The following is a 17,006-nucleotide window of genomic DNA, read 5'->3' on the forward strand; positions in this document are numbered from 1 at the left end:
GTGGAGGTGCCTGCGGGAAGTGATGAGGCCTAAAAAGTGGAAGGGGGTGTCAGGGACTGAATTATGCACCCCCCCTTCATATGGTGAAGCCCTAATGTAACTGTATTTGGAACTACAGCTTTTAAGGGCTAATGAGGATGAAATGAGGTCATAAGGGTGGAGTCTTATCCAATAGGGCTGCTGGCCTTAGAGAAGAGGAAGAGAGAGAGAGAGAGAGAGAGAGAGCATGTGCTGTCCGAGTGCACACGCCAGCAGAGACTGCGTGAGGCCATGGTGAGAAGGAAGCCATCCTCAAGCCAGGAAGACAGACTTCTCCAGAACCCAGCCATGACGTCATCCGGATCTCAGACTTCCAGTCTCCGGATTGTGATGAAATAAATCTGTTGTTGAAGTCACCCAGGCTACACTGTTTCGCTGTGGCAACCCCAGCCGACTGAGACAGGTGTTGGCACCACGGAGTGGGCTGCTGCTCTAACAAACCCTAAAAGTGTGACAGTGGCTTTGGAACTGGGGGGTGCAGGTGGCGGAGGCTGGAGGAGTCTTGAGGTGAATGCTAGAAATAAGAAATCTTAAAGGCAGTTGTGGTGAGGGCTCTGAAAGAAAAGAGGAGAGAGCGAGAGAGAGAGAGAGAGAGAGCGCTTGAGCTTCCACCTTCTTAGGGAAAAGAGCATGCAGGTACAAACAGGGACATAAAGGCCATTCTGGTGAGACCTCAGAGGGAAATAAGGAAGAGGTTCCTGGAGACTGCAGGAAAGTTGTTAACGTGGCAAAGAACTGGGCTGAACTATGTTTGCATTCTGGTGTTTTTGCGAAAGGTAGAGCTAGCAAGCAGCGATGTTGGATATTTAGCTGAGATTTCTAAGCAAAAGTGTTTACGGAGCGACTTGGCTTCTCCTGACATTATAGTAAAATGTGAGGAGAGAGAGATGAATGTGAAGAAAGAATTGTTGAGCAAAAGGAACTAGAACTTGAAGATCTGGAAAATTCTCGGCCTATCCCTAAGGCAAAAAGTGAGAAAGCATGTGCTAGAGAGAACCAAGCGCGCATTTGGAATATCATTTGATATAGGGCTTCTGGGCTTATGTGAGCAGAAACACTGCCAGTTTGAACCGAAAGGCTCGGAGATGGGGCAAAATGAAGGGAGGCCATCCTCAGATGTGACAGGACTGGAGGAGAGAGCTCTTTGGCTGTGAGTGTGCAATATCCTTCAAGAGCAGTGGAAATGACCCCAAAGGTGAGTGAGAGATCCAGGGCCACTGCCTCGGTTTCAACAGGCCAGATGCCTTCTACCCCAAAGCCCCGAGGACGGGCCCGGCCTGCAGAGCAGGACCTGGAGGCAGGACCTCCACCCCAATGGGTCTGGAAGGCAAAGCACTGAACCAAAGAGGATTATTTTCAAGTCTTAAAATATGATGGAATTCGCCTTGCCTGGGAACTGCCACCTTTTTCTTTTCCCCTATTCCTCCCTTTGGAATGGGAATGTCAATCCTACGCCTGCCCCACAGCTGTATTTCGGAAGCATAACAAGTCCGGTTCCACAGGTTCACAGGAGAGGAATTCTTGAGTCTCACAATATCTGATTTAGGTATTTACATGGGATGTTGGTCCTTAGACTTCAGGGTTAAAACCTTTGGAGCTCCTGAGATGGAAGCAATGAGTTTTCCATGTGAGAAGGACATGAACTGAGGGGGCGGGTGCGGGGCAGGATACAGTACAATGGACTGAACTGTGTCTCCTGCCCTGAATTCATACATGGAAGCCCTAACCTTCAATGCAATTGTATTTGGAGACGGGGATTTAAGAGGTAAAGTCAGATGAGATCATAAGGGTGGAGTCCTTATCCCATAGGACTGGTGGCCTTAGAAGAAGAGGAAGAGAGATCATTCTGTCTCCCTGAGGGTTCACTTGGAGGAACCACCATGTGAAGACCCGGTGAGAAGGCCACTGTCTGCAAGGCAAGGGGAGAGCTTCATCCCAGACCCCTCCCTGGCCGGCACCCCAAGAACCACGAGAAGAAACACATTTCTGTGGTAAGCCACCCAGTCTGTGGTGGTTTGTTATGGAAGAGTGCCATGGCTAAGTGGCTAATAATGGGGGGAAAGGGGACCTGGATAACTGCGGGCCATAATACAGATAATGTAAAAACCTGAAAAAGAAAAAGATAACACTCTAGTCGTGTGGACAAGTATAGGAAAAATGAAGGATTTCAAATGCTTTATCCTTAGCTTGGCCAATTTTCAGTAATCTGATTGGTACACTTAAAAAAAAAATTGTGGGTCGCCTGGGTGGCTCAGCCTTAAGCATCTGCCTTAGACTCACATCAGGATCCCGGAGTCCTGGGATCCAGTCCCACGTCAGCTGCTCCTTGCTCCTTGCTCAGTCAGGAGCCTGTTTTTCCCTCTCCCTCTGTCCCTCCCCTGCTCATGTTCTCTCTGTCTCTCTCTCTCTCTGTCAAATAAATAAATAAAATCTTTAAAAAAAAAAAAGTAAAAAAAAAAAAGGGTTTATTTTAATTGTGACAAAATTCACCCTTTTCAAGGCATACACTTCAGTGGGTTTTAGTAATTTTTTTCTTTTTCTCTTTTCTTTTCTTTTCATATATATATATGAAAGGTGCTTGAACTCACGACCCTGAGATCATGACCTGAGCTGAAATCAAGATCAGAGGCTGAACCCACTGAGCCACCCAGAAGCCCCATATATTTGCATTTTATAAGGAGATAATTCCTTAGCTGCTCTGCAAAAGGCTATATATATATATTATATACATATATTTTTTAATCTGGACTGCTTTTGAGGCAGTTTTGAGCAGAGGAAGAATTTTTCTTCCTGAAACGGAAGGCTCCTCCAAGGCGGCTGTGCTGCCAGGACGGGGGGCAGTGGGGTGGCCACAGGGCCTTGTCACATGCCGGGGGTGCCGTACCGAGCGTGGCGAGCAACAGGCCCACGGCGAGCGGGTCGGCGGCCAGCGCGGGGCCCACGGCCGGGTGGATGGCCAGGTTGGCGAGCACGCGGGTCAGCTTGATGAGCACGTCCTGGGCCTGGGCCCGCCCGGCTCCCGCCGCCGGCTTCTCGGCGCCCAGGTCCAGTCGGTGGAACGTGCCGAACAGCGACAGCAAGGCTGGGATGCTCCCTTTCTCTTTGCAGAACTGCTCCCGAGCCTGGTTGTTCTTCGCCGTCAGGTTGCCAAGGATGAAGACGATCCGCACCACCAGATCCTGCAGGGAAGGGGGAGCCGGTTAGAGGGCCGAGGAGCTGGGGCCAGTTGCTGGAAGGAGTACAGCGTGTTCATTTATTCACGGTGTGATTACTAGAAGAGGGGGGCACATCTGGCGCCCACGAACTTGTCTAGAGTTTGAGTCTCAAGATCGGTGCAAATTGATGGAGGAGATTAACAAGCACTTGGAGCAGTGAAAGGCTACGAACTGAGTGATGCTATTAGCGAGGGCATTAACTTCAGATCCTGCGTCTGAAATCCTGGTTGGCCTCTTTTCTTTTCTTTTTAACCCCTCAGACAACAATTAGTCAAGTGGGATAGGATTACTGATACCGTGTCATGTAAATCTAAGTAGTGACACCAACAGGTTGCCACAACACCCAAATCTTTCCCTAGAAGTTCACCTCCTGCTGAAGGCGCTGTGTTTCTGAAAATCGACTGTTCCGCACGACGGCTGATCAGACTGTGTTAGAGCGCGCTTTCCCAACCTGGGCCCCACAGACTTTGGGGGCAGGATAATCCTTGCTGTGGGGGGGCTAGATTTAGCAGCAGTATTCCTGGCTCTTACTATAGATGCCAGTAGCACCTCCCCAGACGTCACAACCAAGAAGGTCTAACCGTCTTTTTTAAGTAGGCTTCACGCCCAATATGGGGCTTGAACCCATGACCCTGAGATCAAGGATCCGTGCAACTGAGCCAGCCAGGCAGCCCACAACCAAAAAGGTTTGAATGTCCCCTGGGGACAGAATCACTGTGTTTGACAAATATATCACTTTAAAGCAGTGCTTTTCCTTCTTGACTAGGGTAGTGGTTACGTGGGCGATGCCCTTACCCCTACTGGCTGAGGTGCACGTGTGTGCTTACCCACTTTTCTGCATATACGCTCTATTTCACGTTAAATAAATGTTTCGAAAAATCCCAAACTGAGAACAATTTACAAGTAAACAGGACACAAAAACAATTACATTCTTAATTCTATAACAGACAGACAAATGAGAACACTGGCCTTCCCCATACCCAGGGACAGTGAGGAGATTCCTTGGGGAGGAAGAGACTTACTCACTCAGGGGCTGTGAGTGATCCGGGTGCTAACTCTCACTGTGCTGGCTGTGCAATTTGACAGACAAGAAATGGGTTTTTAGAACCTGCCTGGTCACACAACGAGCAAGGAGTGAGTCAGGATTTGAATCCAGGATCCCTGACCTGGAGTGCTTTCTAGAGCCAAGCCTCCCACATGGCCTGTCCTGCAAGGATCTCCTTTGCCTTGTCTTTTGCAGAGCAGCTAAGGAATTATCTCCTTTTAAAATGCAAATATGTGGGGCTCCTGGGTGGCTCAGTGGGTTCAGCCTCTGATCTTGATTTCAGCTCAGGTCATGATCTCAGGGTCGTGAGTTCGAGCCTCGAGTCGGGCTCTGCACTCAAGCTGGTCCCTCTCCCTCTGCTCCTCCCCGACTCATGCACAAACTCTCCCTCTCAAATAAATAAAATCTTTTAAGATATAGTAAAGTAAAAAATAAAATAAAATGCAAACAGGTCACCAGGAGGGATTCCCAAGAAACCTGGCTTTGTGTATCAGACCTGCAATAGTCAGCAGCCTTACCCAACGAGGGCAGAGGCCTGGGCCTGTTTTAATCGGGGAGCCAGGTCTAGGTGGGGCGCGGGCAGCACAGGGACCACGCATGGCAGAGAGCTGAAGGTCACAGATGGAGGACAAGCTTCTGGATTTGCCCGTGGCTGCTCGGCCAACACCAACTTGTTCCTGCTTGTTCTTGAAAGACTTTTCCCTGGCACTGGCCGAGCAGAAGCGAGGCCGCGGCTTGTGCAGCTGGGAACCATTTGTCAACATTAAGAAAGTCGGAGGCTAACACGCCAGCAAGAACTGGAGCTGGTCCAGGAGAGAGTTCACATTGGGAAAAAAAAAAAAAAACCCTCAGCTCAGTGAGCAACCGATGGTAGCCGGTCATCCCAGTTGGGAGTAGCCGCTCCTGGGCTGCGGGAGCCCGAATGCCAGGCGTCGGTGACTGTGAGTGCCAGGGGCTGGGGAGGACACACTTGGAGGATGGACAGGAGACAAGGTGCCCTGAAGAGCCTCCAATCTACTTGAGAAGACAAGGCTAACCTATGTGGGGTGAGAGGGCCACGCAGGCAGCTAGACACTGAAGGACAGGGGTTAGGATCCCCAGCTTGAGAGCCAGCCAGTCTGCTTCATACCTGTGACTTGGCTTAGCCTCTCTGTGTCTCCATCCGCTCCATGTGCAGACTGAGAAAATTCTGTGTCGTGAGGGTAAACAAGACCAAACAGGCCAGGCACAAGTCGTGAGGGATGACTTGGGCACCGTTCTGAACCTTTTTCTCATACCATCAGTAACATGTTCGTAGCATTAAACTGTGTGGGACAGACCCGATGGTCTCGGAGGAGTTTAGACAGGAGGACGCCTAGGGGACAGTGGGGACGGGGCGGGGGGGGGGTGTCAGCAAAATGACCTCCAGGGAATTTCAGTTCAACCTTGAAAAACGTTTGAAGAGTGGCTATCTGGAGGGGAGGATGGAGAAGGGAGTGAGTGGGTCTTGAGAAAGAGTCCTGGGACAGTCCCCTTCCTGGGGACGGGGGTCACTTTGTCTGTCTCTGATCACCAGATGGTTCCCTAAAAAAACTTTAGTCTGTGGGTCCTCCACCCAAAGCAAGCACACACAATTTCACGATGATACTTGTCACTTCACATAGAACCCGTGGTTACCTCACAAGGTTCCTGATGGCAGAGGCTCCTCCTGCCCGGCCACACCCAACAGAGAAGCAGGATGTTTTCCAAACAGGACAGAGGGGATTTCTGAGAATTAGGCTCCTCAAAGGATGTTCCATCTTCTATTTTCTAAGCTAAGGAATATGAGCTTTTTGCATGAACTTGGGTATACGATTTCTGATGAAAGACTCCCCACACGAGGTCTACCTCTGGAAGACTATACAGGCCAACTGTCACGGCAGCAATGAACACACAGTGTTGACGATGTGCCAGGCACTGTGCCAAGCATTTAGACACACAAATTAATTCATTAGAAGTGATCATCTGCAGTCCTTTAATCTGAACAGAGCTGTTCCCCATCCTTCCCATCCAGGAGGTCACCTCCCCCGTGCCCTCAACTGTAGCCGTGTTGACATTTCTGGACTTCGCACTGTTCCCTAGATTGTTCTCCTCTCCCATCTCCCCGGAGGCTCGGTAAGCAAAACAGGAAAGACATCATATGTGATCTTGAATGGCTTCTTTATTAAAAAATGTAAAACGTCGTTGTATTCTTTTTGTTGAATCATATCAGGCTCATCAATTTACCCCGTAAAATGTCAACCGGCCGTCTTCAGAAGGATGCTGGACCGGTCCTCCTCCTTTCCCCCTCCTCCCAGGCCTCGCTGCTTCACCTGTGCCTCCCTGTATTTGTTTTACTCCTTCGTAGAACTCAGCAGGTGTCCCTGGCCCTGTACCATCTCTACCCAAATCATCGTTGCTGATTTGCCAGGAGCGTTCAGACGAGATCCCAGGCTGCAGATAAAGGCAGCTTTCCTTCCCCATCCTTGCAGATTCAAGGGGCCTCCATCCACTGTCCCATGTGGTCTCATCTGGGGAGACTAAGTGCTGCTTTCTCCAGCCCCTTCAACTTCTAAAATTCCTTGATTCTAGTATCCGCGTGGATCCTAACATGGCAGAGATTATTAAGCCCCACGTGGGAAGAAGAAACTCCAGACTTCAGGGCAGGAAGAGTTAACACTGCCACAATACCTCTTTCCCTGCCTTCAGATGGAAAAAGGAGGGGGTGGTTCCTGGCAGCAGTGGTGCCAACTGAAGGATGGCATGCGAGATCAACAAATGGGGATGGCAGATTGTGCCGCTTGCAGCACCAAGCTTCCAGCAACTGCTATGCTCACTGTTTCTGTCCTCTTTCTCAGGGTTGGCTAAGGCATCTTTTCATTCCACCCCCCACCCCCCCACCTTTCTCAAATATATTCTCTGCAAATCTAGGGAACATGGAATAGGCCAAAATAGAAGCAGTCTCCCAGGAGGTTGGCAGAGGTGGTGCTTCCTTATTCCCATACCAGTGCTTGTCTTGACTCATCTGGAATCCTGAGAGCACTGGCTAAGCCAGACGGCTTTGCAAGGCCCCTCGGCTGACCGTGGGTGGTCCGCATTGTGCAGAGGGCTGCCTCGGACGCGATCATAGGGAGTTTATTCATTGTCCCACCACCCAATCCTTCTCAAGTCTGCAAAGTGCCACTTAATTATTCTATGAAGATTTGAAAAATTACACAAAGGCCAGAATTATCAGTTTGTAGAGACCAGTGATTGAATCCATAGCAGAAAATAAAATAAATCTCCTTTCAGGTACAGATTCTCTCTTTTGTCCCCGGACAACATCTGAGAACCACCTATAAATCAACCTTGAACTTTTGGAGCATTTTTACTAACCTTCACACAGTGTTGCATATTCATACCATAGCTGTGAATTTTGAAACAGCAAAATAAAGATGAATCAGGAGAGAGAATTTTTGTTTAGAGAAAGCAGTCTAGGGGCGCCTGGGTGGCTCAGTCTGTTGAGCATCTGCTTTCAGCTTAGGTCATGATCCCAGGGTCCTGGGATCGAGCCTCGTGTCGGGCTCCCTGCTCAGTGGGAAGCCTGCTTCTTTCTCCCCCCTCTGCCTGCTGCTCGGCCTACCTGTGCTCTCTCTCTGTCAAGTAAATAAATCTTAAAAAAGCAAGCAAGCAAGCAGTCTCGTATAACCAGTTCATATCAACTTTCTAATTTTGCATAACAATGGAATCGGCCTAGCAATAGCTGCGGCCAACCAGAGCCCAGACAAACAGGTACACCTATTGTAAGAGGCCTGACCTCCCGTGCTTTCCAGTTAGGGCCTGTGCGATATTCTCGTTGGTTCGAATGTGTTGTGTCCTTAGGAGCAAGCATGGTACTCGGTCTCAGTGGGCCCCGCGCTGCTGTAAATGAAATTGCTTTAACTGGAACAAAGCACGGAGCAGGACACAGCTGAGCAACTGGCAAGCTCCAGCAGCAGCAGCAGTTGGGTTGCTGTTACTCTCCGCATGCGAGACATTGGCCTAAAGTCGGTGAAGGAGGCTTTCCTCCCACTCAGGGATGTGGGGACCCAAGCTTCACGGGGCTGGGTGATCCCCAAGTCCAACCCTGGTGAGAAGAGGCAGGATGTGGACCACCTACCACCTGTGCTCACAGATGGACCCCCCAAACTCCTTCAGCCCATCTCCTTGTTCCCCATAACCCTCACCTGTCCGATCCCCCAGACTTGGCCCCACAGGCATCTTTGATTCCTCACTCCCCTCATCAACCAGCCACCGAGTTCCCTCTGCTCTGCCGTCTCAGAATCTCCCCCGGCCCCTCCTTCCCATGCCTGGGAAAAATGGGAAAAAGTCTTATTTGAGGCATTTTACTGGGTGGCCTGTCTGAAGACTCCTGCCTCGGGCCCTTGACGGCATCCCCCCTCTGGGACCACTTCCTGCCACACAGCTCTTATGTCATCCCCTTGCCCAGAAACATCCACGGCCTATTCGATGTCAAAGCCAGCGTCCGAGGCACCCTCTAGCCCCGTGTGACCAGTCCTCTCATTATTACCCCTGCCCACAGTCAGCCAAAGGGAACACAGTCCTCCTGGATGCCCACCCCACAACTTCCCACCAGGCCTTAAAATCACTGGTGTGCATGATATTGACCGTAGGGAAGGAACCATATCAACCTATCACAGAAATAATAAACTATGTTCAGCCGACCCCACTTACTTAGGAGAGAACTACTTCTAGTAGGTAAAGGAAAATATTTTAGAAAGACTTTCAAGATGCCCCATTTAAAATTTGGTTAGGAACTTCTCAAGGCAGTGTGGATCCGAGAGCTGAATCAAGGATTTGCAATTTGCAACATCTACCCAACTTCCCACCCTCCAGCCAAACTTCAACATTAATTGAACGTATAGGTGGCTTGAAGAACAGATGCCCGTGGGGAAGACAGACGGCACTACTGCAAAAAATGCTAATCAGCCCTAGGGTCCTAAAAGTGGGTCAACGCTTTGTGTAAGTGCTGAACCACACAAGATGGGAGAAGCTGAGATGCTGGCAACTCAAAACCCAGACTCTGAGTAGAAGATCATTTAGAAACCAGAAGAGGGACGCCTGGGTGGCTCAGTGGTTGAGCCTCTGCCTTTGGCTCAGGGCGTGATCCTGGGATCCCGGGATCGAGTCCCACATCCAGCTCCCCGGGGGGAGCCTGCTTCTCCCTCTGCCTGTGTCTCTGCCTCTCTCTCTGTGTCTCTCATGAATAAATAAATAAATAAATAAAATCTTTAAAAAGTAAAAAATAAAAACCAGGAGAGACTATACTGATGCCTCCTCTATCTATCCATCCCATCAGCAGCCATTTATTGAGCACCAACTGTATGCTTCCGGATGTGGCTGTCACTCAAAAGCACGGGGCAAGGCTGGCATTTCGCTGCGCTCTGTTCTTTTTTTAAGTCCACAGACATAAATCAGGCGCTCGGGTTCCGTGCTGAGTGGGGGAAGAGCCAGTTCCACAAGGGCAAAGCAGCAGGAGCTGGAAAGAATGAACAAGGGACGGGCTTATTGTGCTGTCCGCCCGGTCAGGGGTGCAGAGCGAGGCCAAGGCTGAAAAAAGGAGCGAGCTCAGCCAAATGCTAGCAGCACCCACCGGGAATGTGCCTGCAGAGGGTCTGGGAAGAAAGCCACAGGGCACGCTCCTGCCAGGCAGGAGGCAGAGGCCGAGCTGGGAGCCAAGTGGCCATATAAAGGCTCCAGGGGAAGGGGTGGAGGTGCCTTCCTAACCAATCCTCACCGGCCCCAAACAAGATGGAGGGGACAGAGAGGTCACTTCCTTCTGGACTGTTCCACCCCTGTGGTGGCATTACAGATGAGCAGCTAGAACGATGGCAGGTGTTTGTGCTTGCAGCCCTGCAGACACCCCAGGTCTCCCTGTCAACACGGCGATTTCGAAGCATTCCAAAGCAGACAGTGCTCACTGTGTGTACAAGGCCGAACATGATCCCTTACCCTAAAAGAAGTCCAGGTGGAATGAGGCAGGCCTGGCTTTAAAAGCAGCGCAAGCAAGGACACGTCAGGCCATTCCCAGACGGGGTTTGTGAGTGTGTGAATGTGCTGATGATGGGCCTGCCTCTGGAAGCTCTGTTTTGAAAAAAATAAGGAACTGACCGTGTCTAGGAATGGAGAGGGTTAGACAGGCAGTTGCTCAATGGGTGCAAGTGATGGGAACGTAGATAAAGGTTATTCCTTTTTTGGGCCGTGACCTCCGTAAAACGCAGCCCCATCTCACAAATCTTATTTCAGAGGCATTTTACTGGATCCCCTGCCCGAGAGATATTTACAGAAGAAATGGGGAAAATCCCTTCGTGTTCTTCCAGAAAACGAACCCAAACATATTTTGCGGAGATGCTAAATGCAGCACTGCTGACGTCAGAGGCGCCTCCTAAGGCAGGCCCTGATTTGCAAGGATGATATCGACCCTGCTCGTTCCTGCGTTACTAGGTCCATCTGTTTGTACATTTGGTTTGTAGCAAATGTAGTTTACACCACAAAGCGTACAATATGTGCACATTTCTTAAATGAGATTTGTCATTTAATCGAATTTTGGTTAGCATTTTTAATAGACTCTCTGCCTAATGCCAACGTTTAGCTTTCAAGCCGCATCAAGCTGACTGAAATGTTGTGTTCTGGTCTCCGATTGTGTGTGTGTGTGTGTGTGTGTGGGAACTGGAGTGATTAGTTGTACCATGGATCTTGGACCAATTAACCTCCTTAGACATGAGCCAAAGAAGTTTCCCTTGTTCTCCCTGAGGAAGTCCTTTGTGAGAGCTGGGAGGAGTGGATTCCTTTTCTCTGAGACTGTTGATAAACCAGAAACCCTGGCTGGTTACCACAACCATCAGCCACAGACCGGCCCGCTGTGTGCAAAGAGGGGCGCAGCCAACTGGGCCTTCGTTTGACTGAACATGCACTGATCTCCCTCAGATGGATCTGCTGCAAACTTACAATACGGGTCTACACTGAACTTTCTCAAAGCAGGACGTGGGCAGGAATATTTGGTGATTATTTGACAATAAAATTTGGGGGTGATTTCATGAACTGCAAATCAACAACTCGTGGTTTGTCCAGTTACCGGACACTGAGGCCATTGTGAAGGTCCTGCAGGACAAAGAAAGCCTGAACTCGCCTCTCCTAAGTGGTTCATTCCAACCAGCACCTGAAGCCTCACCACTGTGATGACTGTGTTATCAAAGCGTTATCACTATTAGCACTGGGTGTGGTCCCATGGACTCCTTTTTGTTTGTTTGTTTTCTCTTTTCCAGGGCCAGCTGTTTTGACACAAGTCTGGCAGGAAAAAAAATCGTGGAAGAGTCCAATAAACCATCTCATTTCCTCGAGCTAAGAAAGCCTTCGGCTATTGGTGCAAAAAGCAAAGGCACAGTTTATCACCCTTCACTGTGGAAAGCACACCGACAAGTGGTTTCTCTTGCTAAGTTGGCCTCTACCTTGTAAGGGACACTCACTGTCAGCCACAGGCGTGCAGAGAAAGACTGACCCTGTGTGGCTGGTTTGATTAATCACTTTAAAAATCTCTTGAGATTTTGTAGAAACCCTCTGCTGTCAGTACTGGAGAAGATCGTTTTAAGGAACCACCTTAAGAATGTATACCACAGGTTCCCAAAGCTCCTAGGCGTTTCCATCCCTTGAGGAGCCTCTAAAAATTAGGTCCTTGGGCCCCATTCTAGACCAGAATCAGAATCTCCAAAGGTGGGGCCTGAGAACCTGTATTTTTAAAGCTCTCCAGGTGATTCTGATGATCAGCTAACTTTAGGAGTTACTGACTTAAATCAAGAAAGATTTAGAAATCTCTCCATCTTAATACCTACTGTCAGTTTTTGTAATAGCACTTTAAGAAATACAAATCCATGTTCCTTGTAAAAAAAATCCTCACAACACAAATGTGTAGAAAATAAAAGTGAAAATGCCCCCCCAACCCTTCATTATCATTCACCTGATAGACATAGATTAAGTATATTTTAAAAAGACTCATTCTTATATGCAGAAGTCAGACTTTACCTTGACAAGAGATGAATATGAATAATGTAAAAAAAATGGGATTTTTTTTTAACCTTTGGCATTTTCTCATACAATTTCTTTTTCTTCCTTCAGTGGGAAAAATAGCAGATAGGGGAGGAAATATTCTAATTCTCCCAGCAGCCGTCAGCCCTGGTGCTACCTGGGTTGAAACAGAATTTCCCCCTTGATGGACCATGGAAGTGGCAGGACAGTTACCTGCAAAACTCCTCACCAGCTTGATAAAATCACTTAAAAAGGTATGTGCAGGGGGTTTTCTTTTTCTTTCCTTTTCCTTTTTTTTTTTTTTTTTTTTTGAGATTTTTGTTTCTGTGTTCTTTGAAAATATACTTAGCTGTGAACATGATTTGATTTAAAAACAAATCTCAGAAAAATGAAATCTCTGTTGATGCCCAGTGTAGCCCTCAGACTTTTAAGACAAAGTTAACACTTACTTCTCAGAACAAAATTATATATTTCTGCTTGTTTAATTGCTTGGTGATAGCTATGTATATTAGGAGACTGCCAATCTTCCAACATAGTCTTAGATTTTTATAAACAAAAATAATTATAGGAAGTAATAATTCTATAACTTGCTGGAGGGCTGGTGGATTTTCCAAAGATTAGTTCAAAGCCTCAACATCCAAATAAATCTCCAGTGTGGCAGTTTTTAGCCACTGCAGATTAAAACACTCACATCGAACATGCATGGTGTGGGATTTCTGGATTTACGTTTATTTCTAAAAGAGAGGAAATGCAAATCATATTTGCCTGGCCATTTGGGAACATAAACCTAAGACTATGCTGGTCTGAAGAAAGTTAAAGTACATTACTTCTGTTTTACTTTTGTGTATGGCAGTTCACCAAGGTGAAAAATATGGGGAAAAATTATTATTATTTCCTCCTCCAAACTAGGAAAAAGAAAGTAAATATTTAAGGAATAAGTACTAGAATAGTAGGAAAAATATTTTATAATGCCTTACAGATTCCAAAGCATTTCAAATACTCAAAATTCATTCTTTCAGCACTTTATCACAAGTCTACTACGCCAAGCATCATCTGTTTTATCAAAACAAGGCCTGTGTCCTTCAGAAATTCCCACTAGTGGATGAGGCACCTATACAAAAAATAATCATTCAGAAAAATCACAAAAGAGATATTTACAAAGACCTATGGAGTATGGAGCTTTTGGTTAATGATTTTAGGAAGTAGTTGGGACACATAACTACTTCCTTGTAGCCTGAGCAATTTCCCTGCTCTTTTAAAATATTTTGGTCTTGAGGAAAATATAAATTATGTATTTACTTTTCTTACTAGAAAAAAATCAGAGATGGTTCAAAACTGTAACATTGAATTCTTTAGGATAAGTAAAACACAGTATAGAGTCGAAGTATAATTTTTGAAAAGTTAACAACATGCCTCCCATACACACATAAAATTAACATATTAAAAATTACTTATCTCATTAATGAGGGAGCCAATACAATGGCTAGGTTGGCTCCAAGAACAGTCAAAGAATCTGGTGTTTACAAGCATGAAAAAGAATGTTAGATTAGTAGGTTAGATTCACACCTGGCTAATAGCCTACAGGGTCATAAAACCATAACTTTTGAGGCAATCTTGTCTGCCAGAGAAAAATCTACAAATTAATGTGTAACTTTATAGTGCTTGGGTTCTAATCAAATAGTAAATAGCAAGTTTAAACACAGATGCATTCTCCTGGAGAATTAAGCCCTGCCTATTAAACAGTTCCGCAGCATGACTTTGTCAGGACGCATAGCCTCCCAGCCTAACATCCTATTTCTAAATTTGGGATAATTTTTCTTAATTATAGTGAAGTGGTTAAGATTAGAGACATTCTGCTTGGGTCCTTAGTTCTGGGTGTACTAGCTGGGTGTACTGGCTGCGTTTAAACCTTTAAAATGATGCTACAGGAGAAATTGAGGGTCTTGAAAGGCTTCACAGAGGAGGGGACATGAGAGCTCCATCTTGTAATATTAATTGGCCCTTGAAGATGAGAAGTGGCAAAGAATTTTTCGTCAAAGAGTCCCCTCAGGTCCTCTCACTAAGAGCCTATTCATATTCAATTCTATTTAAGACTTTTTCAGGTGATACTTTCAACAAGTTTTATTATGAGTGTCCCCAGCTAATTGCAAGCAAAGAATCCCAAAAGGTAAGTGAAGATGACCAAAGGCAGAATTAACAATCAATAGAAAGGGAAGAGAGAGAAATCTACAAGGAGACACAGGCATTTAAAGAATCTCATAAATTGACATGCTCCCATTATGGGACAAATAGCCTCTAGAGCAGTAATTAATGCTTGGAATATTGACTTTTGGCATCAAGAAGAGGTTAAATTATTTTTAATATCTTTAAGAAGGCAAGGAAATACGTAATATATCTGAATTGATTTTTACTACAATGATAAAAATAATAAATTATGCATTTCTTTGATGGTTCTGGAAACAACGTCTACTGTACATAGTTTGCAAGATGCTCTTCATTCTTCTTTGAACCAAAATACTTTTAATAGGAACACAAAATTATCATATAGATCAACAGAAAAAAATATGACTTTGAAATACCAATTTTGCTTTACAGGTAAGTGAAAAGTAGTTCACTAAGAGACGTGGTAAAATTTTATGCCAATTAAACTTACGACAGTTAGTCCCTTGAACCAGAAAAAGCATACCCTTCACTATGTTGACATCTCAAGTGTCTCATATTGGCAAGATACCGGGATTTTTGTCTGTTTGGTAAACATGGACATGATCCATGCTATAATCAGAAAAACAACAGCTATTTACTAATAATGCTACAAAACAATAGGACTCTCTGTCAGTACTAAACTGATGGGTTTTCTTCCTTTTACAGGTGACAACATAACTTGAAATGAAACAGAAATGTTTTCTTTCACCCCCATTTGAAAATTCTAGTGTGAAGATGTCTTTTCCAGTTATAGTTATCTAAGTCACCCATGATCAAAACATCAAAGCAAAAAGAATAATGACGGCAAAATAAAATCACAATGGAAGTCCATAAAATAACCTTTCAAAATAAAATCCATAACTAAACTTTTTAAGTATAAGATCTAAAAGAATTCTTTTAATGCTATAGTAAACTCTCTTTTCTATCTTTTATCTTTTTCCTTAAAAAAAGAAGACCAAGAATAGGAGTGCCTCAGCTTTTCATTGGATTAATTCACTTGCCAAAGATTACAGTTCAGATAACATATTGTACCAAGATCTAGGTTAATAAATGCTTAATGGACACTTCAATTCACAGAAGATTGAGGATATTCTCAGGTAGATTAATCAAAACCATTCTTCCCCTGACATAGCAAATTCTTGTACCTTGAAATCTTTCAAAGTAGAAAATATAAAATATATAAGGGAAAGCATTTATAACCCAAATACTCAGAATCATAAACTCGAGTGCATACTTGTAAGTCACTGTTTAAAAGCTAAATAAGAACTTATTAACACTTTAAGCAAGGTTCTATCATCCTTAAAATGTAGTAACGATATAATATGAGCATAGAAACTTCTCTGTCATCTATATAACCAAAAATAAACTAGTAACCTTTTAATACATTAGCTAATAATAGCATCAAATCTCACAAACTTAGTCATTCTCAGCAGAAGTATCTGGCTGGGTAAAAATAAGTTCAATGCTATTTGTGGCAAACACAGGGATTATATTTTGAGGTGGTTTTGAGATGGCCAATATAAACAAACACACAGCTTTATGTTAAAATGTTCTTAGAATACACATAAACTTGGCTTTAAGCTAGTATGTGATACTGAAATTTTACCATATTTGAAATGCATATATATTGTGTTCATAGATAAACTGTCTCACTAAAGAGTTGATGTCACTTTAATCATTTATAAAGCTGAATGAAAATAGAATGTATTTAATGAATATTCAAAAATATCATAAAACTTAATGTCTGTACTATTATGATTTTATTACGGTGGAGTCATTTGTGACTTCTTCCTTTTTTTAAACAACCATATATACTTTTACCCGATCCATTAAAACCAAATAATTTTTTCTAATACTTACCTTATTTTAGAAGAATTTCATCTTCTAAAAGAATATACCCAGTGTAAGGGATCCCAAACTTTACTTTGCATCAGAGGGCCGGGTGGTTCTCATTGAAGTGCAGATGGCCAGGCCCCTTCCCACCCATCTGACTCATCAGGCCCCCATTCCACCCCAAGAGGATTCTCATGTAGGGGTCTGGAGATCACTGGGAGGAGCAACACTGCGCACCCACCCTTCTCCCTAAACCAGAAATCCTACCACATCAACCATCCTACTGTAGCCATTTCTGCCTCAAGCTACTCCCTCCTCAACTCCTACAGGTAACTGTCTCCAGGGGCCGTGCATTATACATCATATGGAAGCTTCTGATAGAAACTGGTACATTCAAAGCATAAACACTCAACATGAGCTTACACAAATACACCAATGCAAAAACATACTGAAGAATTAAATTCATAAAGAACTGACCTGTTTCTTCTGGTATTTGTTTATCAGTTTCAAAAACAAGGCGTAACATCTGGAATAGTTGGCCAAGGCAACACAGCAGTCATGGTAAGAAGTAAGTTTGCTGCAGAAATGCCAAATGGAAAAATTAAAAAAAAAAC

The 17,006-nt window shown here is 45.2% G+C and overlaps 1 protein-coding gene and 1 long non-coding RNA gene across 7 annotated transcripts in view; one reads left to right on the forward strand and one right to left on the reverse strand.

Annotated features, from left to right (window-relative positions):
• The window catches only part of ARMC2 (armadillo repeat containing 2), a 104,385-nt gene that overhangs the window by 12,862 nt on the left and 74,517 nt on the right, over window positions 1–17,006 (reverse strand). For all 6 annotated transcript variants that reach the window (XR_012033735.1, XM_072831850.1, XM_072831849.1 and 3 more), the window contains 2 exons: window positions 16,870–16,969; window positions 2,924–3,218 (listed from right to left, as the gene is read on the reverse strand). Coding sequence is in view for 5 of the 6 variants with exons in the window: in XM_072831850.1 (XP_072687951.1) it covers window positions 2,924–3,218; window positions 16,870–16,969 (395 nt within the window). In the remaining variant the exon portion in view is untranslated. The remainder of the gene's footprint in view (window positions 1–2,923; window positions 3,219–16,869; window positions 16,970–17,006) is intronic.
• LOC140636535 (uncharacterized) lies at window positions 181–15,412 on the forward strand. Its single transcript, XR_012033737.1, has 9 exons — window positions 181–546; window positions 1,069–1,234; window positions 1,849–2,030; window positions 3,148–5,240; window positions 6,332–6,432; window positions 11,601–11,786; window positions 12,448–12,611; window positions 14,450–14,524; window positions 15,226–15,412. It is a non-coding gene; the product is annotated as an uncharacterized lncRNA (long non-coding RNA).

The sequence above is a fragment of the Canis lupus genome, chromosome 7, assembly GCF_048164855.1.
Source record: "Canis lupus baileyi chromosome 7, mCanLup2.hap1, whole genome shotgun sequence".
In the NCBI taxonomy this organism is placed as follows: Eukaryota; Metazoa; Chordata; class Mammalia; order Carnivora; family Canidae; genus Canis; species Canis lupus.